At 35.6% G+C, this 9416-nt stretch overlaps 1 protein-coding gene across 1 annotated transcript; it reads left to right on the plus strand.

Moving 5' to 3' along the window:
• The first annotated feature begins 4294 nt into the window (after positions 1-4294).
• LOC140833822 (protein NRT1/ PTR FAMILY 2.13-like) lies at positions 4295-9124 on the plus strand. Its single transcript, XM_073198258.1, has 4 exons — positions 4295-4571; positions 5097-5314; positions 5665-6236; positions 8177-9124. Exons 1-4 carry the CDS (start codon positions 4349-4351, stop codon positions 9051-9053), a joined length of 1890 nt encoding a protein of 629 aa, XP_073054359.1. The 5' UTR covers positions 4295-4348; the 3' UTR covers positions 9054-9124.
• The last annotated feature ends 292 nt before the right edge of the window (positions 9125-9416 follow it).

Raw genomic sequence — 9416 nt, forward strand, 5'->3', positions numbered from 1 at the left:
GTCAATAAAACATAAACCACAAGTTGGCTCACTAGACACCTATTCTAACAAAAATAGCCCTTTGCTCTTCTAACGCCTGCCCATTACCGCGCAAACAAATAGGTAATATTTTTTAATTCTTTGACTGAGAGTTATAACCTTTATTAATTATCTTTTAGTTTGTTTTTAAAAAGTGGTGAAGAGGAGAAGCACTACATACTTGCAAATTTTTTAAATCATGCATGGATCATATAATATTGGTGGCGTCTTGGAAAGGTTCGGATCATATCCTTAGATTCGGGAAGGAATGAAAAAGACCAAAGCAGGATCAGATTTCAAGTTGCTTTTGGACAACTGTATAGCTAGCACCGGATAAAATTTAGCCAAGGTTCATCTCGTCCGACTAAGATCATTTCGTCCATCCAGTTCAAGTCACTTGACCAGAGTTTTTGATCATACCAAAAAAAAAGAATATATTAAAAGTTGCACGAGTACAACTCAGTAATCAATATGCAATTATTACACTACAAGAAAAATGCTGTACGACAACGGATTTTATCCGTTGTCGTAGTCATTTTAAAACTGTTGTTGAAGCCAGTGTTGTTAAATGTTCGCTCAAAGACAACGGTTTATAAGTGTTGTCGTAGCTACAATTTGCGACGGTTTTGAAAACCGTCGCAAATAAAAAACCGTCGTCGTAGAAACATTTTGCGACGGTTTTAAAAACCGTCTCTAATTATATTAGCGACGGATTATTAAACCATCGCAAACTATGGTGGTGACGGATGCCTATATAAACCGTCGCTAAATATAGCGACAGTGTTCATGTGGAACAACGTCGCTAAATAGCGACCGTTTATAAGTCCGTCGCTAATATTTTAGGAAAAATTAAAAAAAATTAATAATTTAATAAATCTGTATTGTAAATTGGTATTATTTTATAAAAGATAAAATATTTAAGTGTCGTGAAATAATAATATCGTTTAAAAAACAAAAATTTTAATTGTTTTTATGTGGTAAAAAAATTGTGTAAAAGATAAAAAAATTAAGTGTTGTGAAGTGGTAAGTAAAATCATGTAAGAAATAAAAAATTTAAGTATTGTGAAGTTGTAAAATCGAGTAAGTGAGAAAACTTTTAATTATTGTGAAGTGAAGTGGAAGAAATTGAATGAAATGTGTATGTATTTATAGAGAGTGATGAAAAACAGTGGCGGGAAGAATTGGTGGGAACGAATTTTTTGAAATTAGCGACGGTGTTGACTTAAACCGTCGCAACATTTTAAATCGGCGACGGTTAATTTTTTTTGTCGCTAGATGTAGCGACGGATTAAATAAAACGTTGCAACATTTAGCGACGAGTATTCTTAAACTGTCGCAAAATTAAAACATGCGACAGTTTTTATCGCGACGGTTTGAATTTAACCGTCGCCGATTTATTATTTTGCGACAGTTATTTTATACTGTCGCTATTATTAGCGACGGGTAAAGAAACAACCGTCGCTAAATATGCCACAAAACGCATTTTTTTAGAAAACCGTTGTCGAATATACCAAAAAAAGCGCTAATAGACAACGGTTCTGTAAACCGTTGTCTTTGACCCTAAAAAACACTCAAAGACAACGTTTTTTAAAACCGTTGTCTTTGACCCGAAAAACCGTTGTCTTTTTTACGCAAAAGACAACGGTTTTTACAAAACCGTTGTGGTTTGCCCCTAAAAGACAACGGTTTTATAAAAACCGTTGTCTTTTTCTTAAGAAACACACTTTTAACAACGGTTTTCGTAAAAACCGTTGTTAAAATTTTTTTAACAACGGTTTTAACAAAAACCGTTGTTAAAAGTGTGTTGTTGTTTGACTTTTTCCTTGTAGTGTTATGAATTCTGCTATTGGACTATATATGTTGACTTATTAACGGTGGTGGATGGGAGGAGAAATCGACATGCATGACATGGACCGAAAAATACCCTTCGCTCTTCGGCCGCCACCCATTACCGGACAAACAAATTTGTAATATTTTTTTAATTATTTGATTGGGAGTTATAACCATTATTAATTCTCTTTTAGTTTTGTTCTTAAAAAGTGGTGAAGAGGAAAAGCACTACATGCAAATTTTTTATATTCCCATCCAACCGTATCATGCATGGATCATATACTATTGGTGATAATTGTAAGAAAATGTGACACATATCAGAAGAAGAACAGATGTGTAGGAAATGGCGACGGTCATTGCCTACAACTTTTGACAACGTGCTCAACTTTAGAAACTGAGATGTGTACACGTTTCTTTTTCTGAATCTCGGCTCTCGATACACTCATCGATGGCATGAGAAAACGCCTATAAATAGAGCGATTGAGGTCCCTAAGCATACACATCTCATAAGAAAAATACACCATCTAAAGAGAGCGTGCAGTGCTTAGAAGGCTTCAACCGAAAGAAAATCAGAAAACTTACAAATTTCTCGATGGCCGGAGGTAATACTCGATTTATTTCCGCATATTATTTTTCATGTTCATGTATACGTAAGAACATGATTTTGAGAAAAAATCTAACATTTGGTATCAGAGTTCATCTCCCCCGACTAGAGTTCATCTCCTCCGATCGAGGTCATCTCGCCTAACCAAGGTTCAAGTGACCCGAGCAAGGTGTATCTCCCTCGACCAGAGTTCATCTCGCCTGACCAGGGTTCATGTTCCCCAACCAGGGTTCAATTCATCTGACCAGGGTTCCATTCGCCCGACCAAGATTCATCTTGCCTCACCAGGGTTCATCTTCCCCGATCAAGGTTCAGGTCACTTGAACAGGATTCATCTCGTCTGACCAGGGTACATCTTACTTAATCACCAGCAAAGATCTTTTCACATTGGGTTCCTTCTCACTTGGGCTGATCGTAAGGAGATGGGCCTACCAATATGGGTCTACATGTCTCGAAATCATTAGCAAGAGAATCTATGCCCATGACAAGACCAGAATATTGTGGGTCGACATGTATACTGACAAAGAACTAGGAATGAGCTTATTAGAGGACAGAGAATATGACAGATGTCTAGTCAGAAACAGTGTCCAGACACCATAATCGAAGTCATTTTCTCCCTTATAAATACCTAGGTTTGCTTATTCATTTAGGACATGAGATATTGCCTTCCACTACATTTAATAAATTCTCTCTCTACTTCATGAATCGTGTATTGATTTAAGTGTTGTAGTGACCACGTCGGAGTGTGTGCAGTTCGTCTGACACGGACTCATCCCATTAGGTCAGGTCAGGCTCATACCACCAGACTAGGGAAGGCTAGACCACTTGGGCTCATACCACCAGGTCAGGTTAGGGAAGGCTAAGCCATCCCATCATGTCAGGAATGGCTCATCCTATCAGGTCAGGCCACCCGGACTCATCCCATCAAGTCAGGTCAGATTCATCTCACAATGTCAAGCCACCCGAGCTCATCTCACCAAGACAGGCTAGGCCAAGCTCATCTCATCAGGCCAAGCCACCCGAGCTCGTCCCATCATGCTAAGTCAGGCTCATCCCATCAAATTCAGAAATTTTCACTGAGAAATTACACCTCTATGTCCGGTAGATTGCTCATCCAATCTACCCAGACATCATCAACTATGTATAAACATGACAGATAATATATATTTTTCCTTTTGAAAATTATACACAAAATAATATTTGATTCTTACGATAAAATAATAAAAGAGAAAATTATACAATTTGATCTTGTCAGTTGACGTGACCTATTTAAGATTTCAGTTCTCTAGCTTGATTAAGTTTGGTTTTAATCCCATTAAATGAGTTTTTTATCTTATTTTTTTCTGAAGTCACTACGGGATATTGATTATTTGGAATCACGTTCTCTTACGCAACTCATATAACTGGAATAAAAACTTTTATTGATGGTAAGTAGATAGATTTTAATATATATATAATATAAGCTTATTTTTTAGTCACATTAGACATCCATACCAACTAATCGACGATATATATACATGTCAACATTAATTTGTGCCCGGGATATATCATGTGCAGCGTCTCTACGGTTAAGCAAAAGAAAATAAAAGTAGATAAATAAATAGAACAAGAGCTTTGTTCTGTTACGTAAGTGAAATAAATATCTAAAAATTATTCCATTACCTCATTTAAAAATCATATATCTAAATATGAAATGCATGACTGCAACGATACTAGCAGAGTAATACAAATAATTAAACCGACATGTTACAATGATTGGTTTGGTTTTTTTTTTCTTTTTCCTTTTTTTCTTTCTTACGTGGTTAAGACATAATCAATACATGACTGCTCCACTCCACCATTATATATAAACAAACTACTCAGCAGCAAGAAAATAAAGCAGCTTATTTACAGAATATGGCAATGGAATCCTCAAAAGAAAATAAGAACAAGGATTTGATCTCCTCTTCTTCCTTGTCTTCTCTTTGCTGTAATAAATTTCACTGCTTCCCCTCTAAATTTCTTCTAACTTCCAAGTCGCCGCTGCCGACATCAACGTCTCTGCCGGAAAATGGATCAAAGGTCGCATCCCCGCAGCAGAGAAAGCCTGGCGGATGGAAGGCCATGCCTTTCGTATTGGGTACACACATGCACATATATAATATATTATGTAGTTTATATCAGCGCATGGATAAAATATTTGAGTGATCATTTGCTTTGTTACTTGTTTTAGATATAAAATTATTCGCAAGAGAAAACTACTTCTATAGTCCAAGAATTAGATTTGGGAATAGCTGCGCCTGATATGTAATATTTATAAAAATTGCAAGTGAATTGTTGGAAGTAGGTACTGCATATTAAAAGAAGAGTATTTATTAATAATATCCCTGCAAGGACAAAGCTGAAAATAAAATGGAGGTCGGAGAAAAAAATAAAAAAAAAAAATTAAAAGAGACAAAAGCGAATCTTAGGAGTAAAATGAAAAATATATAATTATTTTTAGGCTATTGTGAATAAAACAAAAAATTGTGAGGCCGGAATTACAAAAGACAAACACATATAAAAAAAATGCAATTTTCATAATTTTCATTATATATAATTGAATTAATTTAATTAATAATCCTTTTTTCCTGGTATTTATTTTATGATTTTTTTTTAATAACAGGAAATGAGACGTTTGAAAGATTGGCCTCCATGGGTTTGATTGCAAATTTTATGGTGTTCTTGTTAACACAGCTACACATGGATCAGGTGTTGGCCTCGAATGTGTTGAATATTTGGTCGGGTATCACAAATTTTGCGCCCTTGGCGGGTGCATTTCTTTCGGATGCCTACTTCGGCAGATTCACCACCATTGCTTTTGCTTCTTTCGCTTCTTTGATGGTATGTAGCCACATTCTAACATTGAATCAATTATGGTTCTCTTCAACTTTTCTGATTCGGAGGATTCCACAGCTTCTATGTCTCGATTTGGACTCGTTAAACCGGGTTAAACCAATAGATATTCAGCCGAACTTGCTTTAAAAATGGGTGACCCATTTGAATTTGGGTCAAAACGAGTCAGTTCGTTTAGGTTGAGGTAGTGTGAAAACGTCAATATTTTTTCGATGTTACATGAATATTTTCTGGTGCTATCTTATCATTTTCACATATTACGTTAGTATTTATCGATACCACACGAATATTCTTTGGTTAAAAAAAAATTGTATTTATTTAAACTTCTCCATCGACAGGGTATGTTGATATTGACACTTATAGCGTGGTTTCCTCAGTTGCATCCTCCAACATGCAACGTTCAACATTCAACCAATCCTTGCCAGAGTCCCACCAAGTTCCAATTCGGAATCTTGGCCATGGCGTTGGGGTTTTTGTCCATCGGCGCCGGAGGCATTCGGCCATGCAGCATCCCGTTCGGTGTCGACCAGTTCGACCGCAACACAGACGAAGGACGGAAAGGGATCAACAGCTTCTTTAACTGGTATTACACCACATTCACAGTTGTTTTAATCATCGCACTTACTTTGGTGGTCTATATTCAAGATTCTGTGAGCTGGGTTTGGGGTTTCGGCATCCTTACGGTGCTCATGGTCTGCTCGATTTCACTGTTTTTCGCCGGGACGAGGCTTTATGTGTACGTAAAGCCTGAAGGTAGTGTGTTCTCTGGGATAGCACATGTGGTGGTGGCTGCATACAAGAAACGGAAGGTCAACATTCTGGAAGTTAGCGGAGTCGACGGGACATATTATGACCCACCATCGGACAAGGGGACGCTTGGGGAGAAGTTGCATTTAACAAATAAATGCAGGTACCCCATCTAATCCATTCATTGACATTTAGTATCTTTAATTTCTTTCCGACTTCATATTTGTTTTTATATATATATATATGTTTCGTGTAGATCTCATCTCATCTCTCTTAGGAAAAACTGCATGGATTCTTGAACAAAGAATACAATCTTAGGGTCAAATTCTTGACACGATCATATTAATTTATTTATAATAATGGTTATGGGTGTGAGTGGGAAATAATGTGGACACCAGTGATCGATGGGGATTGATCCCAACTTGCCGTTTGTTTTTTTAATGACCATCGGCATCTTTCGACTTGATATTTTATGTATCACGAAGTCCAAATGGTCCAATTGTTATGAGTAAGAGAGATGAGATCTTCACGAAGTTTAGTAATTTGTCTTCATCCGGCGCATAGGTCGACAACCCAAGTCAGTGTTAAGCTCAAGTTCGATTAACTTTTCTAATATATATATATATATATATATATATATATATATATATATATATATATATATATATATATATAATAGAGCTAGGTGAGAGCTTTATCATTAAGGGTGTCAATTTCGGGTTTGGGTTTGTGTTCGAGTTGAGCAATTTTTGAATAGTGTTCGAACTCGAGTCAACCTGAAAACTCTCAACCTGAACCTGAACCCGAAACAACCCGATAAACCCGTATAACCTGATTTTGAATTTTGTGTAAAAAATTTTAAAAGAAAATTAAATCAAATTCAAAAAAATAATACTAATATTTTAATTTAAACACATAATAATAAAAACTTTCTCATATATATGATTTAAATTTGAAAAGCTAATTGTAGAAAAATAAATTATATTTATTAAATCAAATAAACAATTATTTAAAAAATAAAAAATGTTCAAAATAAATAATAAATTATGAAAATTTATGATATAAATATACAACAAATATTTTTTTAAATATACAATATATAAAAATGTAAGCAATATTTATTAATTATATATTTTTAAAAAAATTAAAATTTTCGGGTCAATCCGGGTTGACCCGAACCTAACCCCACCCAACTCGAACATTTTTTTGGGTCAGCTATCGGGTCCAACCCGATCTGAGGACCCGATCTGACCCGAACCCAAAAATCCCAAATCCAAACTTGATTTTTTCGGGTTGAACCGTGTCAGGTTGATAGATCGTGTCTGATTTTGACACGTCTATTTATCACCTAACATAACCACCCATACAAGGGAGACCAGATCTAACCCAAGATTCAATGCGTCTTGGTATTCAGTAATTCCTGACACGTCTATATCAAATGGCTTTGGCTACTAAATCTCAAGATTTTGGTCTTATCGTCAGAGAAAATCACAAAATTTCTAAGTTGGTTTAATTAATTACTAATTCACTAACTACTCAAATTTGGTGTTATCTTCTTTTACAATTTTGGTTGTTTTTCTATTCGTAGTACTTATTAGAGATGATATACCATACCACATTGTACCGAAAAATATATATTGTAATAAAAATAACGATACAAGAAAATTCATACTGATATCATACCGAAATTCGGTATATCAAAAATTTCGATACGGTATCAGTATATACTGTTTTATACCGAAAAATCCTTATATTTTTAAATTTATATAAATTTTTTGTTTTAAATATTATATATTTTAAAAAATTTATATATTTTTTCGGTATTTCGGTATTCCGTACCAAAATTTTCAAATTGCATATCATTAACATACCGTATCGAAATCTTCGATATACTATGAATTCGATAAATTCGATATTTTTTAGGTACGATATCTTCGATATATCAAAAATTCGGAATTTGTTTCTATCCCTGATACTTATATCATACAAGATATTGTTGACATGATGTCGAGTATTATTGCGGCCAAGTTGGAAGTTGACAATCTCATAATCGGCCACGCATGCAAAACTAACGTAATATTCTAAAATTATGCCAACGACCAGATTCTTGAACAAAGCAGCCATTATAGCAGAAGGTGACATTCAACCCAATGGCTCCGTCTCCAATCCATGGAGACTTTGCAGTGTCCAACAAACCGAAGAACTCAAATGTATAATCAAAGTCATTCCAATATGGGCTTCCGGCATCATCTGTTTCACTGCCATAGCACAACAAGGCACATTCACAATCTCCCAAGCCTCGAAAATGGACCGTCGACTCACCTCCAACTTCGAAATCCCCCCAGGTACACTCGGTGTCATATCCATGATGACTGTCGGGATATGGGTACCGATATACGACAGATTCGTCGTGCCCTCGGTCCGTAAAGTCACCAAACTCGAGGGTGGCATCACTCTACTCCAAAGAATGGGTATCGGACTGGTTTTCTCTGCCATGTCGATGGTTGTGGCTGGTCTAGTCGAGCGCATGCGAAGGGATTCGGCTATCGTTCATCATAGGGCTGACGGGGTTGCCCCCATGACCGTTTTCTGGCTAGCACCACAGCTTATACTGATGGGATTTGCGGAAGCATTCAATATTATCGGACAAATCGAGTTCTATAACAAAGAGTTTCCTGAAAATATGACTAGTCTGGCTAATTCTTTGTTTTCTTGTACAATGGCTGGAGCCAGTTACCTTAGTGCTCTGATTGTCAATGTCGTGCACAATTCGACGGGACGTAAGGGGCGACCTGATTGGTTAACAAAAGATATTAATGCTGGGAAAGTTGACAATTTTTATTTTCTTATTGCAGGGTTGGGAGTGTTGAATTTAGTGTACTTTCTTTGGGTGTCGAGGGGGTATCAGTATAAGAGTAGAATGAGAATTGATAGTGATGGAGAAAGCGATGAGGTTAAAAAGCCAAAATTTGATGTATAAAATAATGTTGTATGGAGGATTGTAATACTAATTAGTTGAAAGAATAATAAGATAATAAAGTTATAGTAACAACATATATTGATGTGGTTTTTTTTTTTAATCAAACTTATGATTCGATCGAGCTTATAGAACTATTCATAAAGTTATTATCAGCAGGAAAGTATTTTTTTTATCCAATGAATTGTTTCATGGTTTTGGTCTATTTAGCATTTATTTTTTTTTTTTGTTTTTCTTTAGAACAATGACACTGAAAATTATTGAATGAGTCAGAACCACGTTAACAATTGGAGCAAAATATCAGGAAAATTAAAACTTAGTTCACTATTGTTTGATTTAATTGACTAAAATTTCAAATTTAAATAA

Source organism: Primulina eburnea, chromosome 6, assembly GCF_022965805.1.
Source record: "Primulina eburnea isolate SZY01 chromosome 6, ASM2296580v1, whole genome shotgun sequence".
NCBI classification, from domain to species: Eukaryota; Viridiplantae; Streptophyta; class Magnoliopsida; order Lamiales; family Gesneriaceae; genus Primulina; species Primulina eburnea.

Bases quoted from the DNA above. Each gene is read 5' to 3' on its own strand.
- LOC140833822 (XM_073198258.1), top strand. From the start codon at position 4,349: ATGGCAATGGAATCCTCAAAAGAAAATAAGAACAAGGATTTGATCTCC. The intron at 4,572-5,096 runs GTACACACATGC...TTTTAATAACAG, and splicing joins GGCCATGCCTTTCGTATTGG to GAAATGAGACGTTTGAAAGA. The intron at 6,237-8,176 runs GTACCCCATCTA...GCCAACGACCAG, and splicing joins CATTTAACAAATAAATGCAG to ATTCTTGAACAAAGCAGCCA.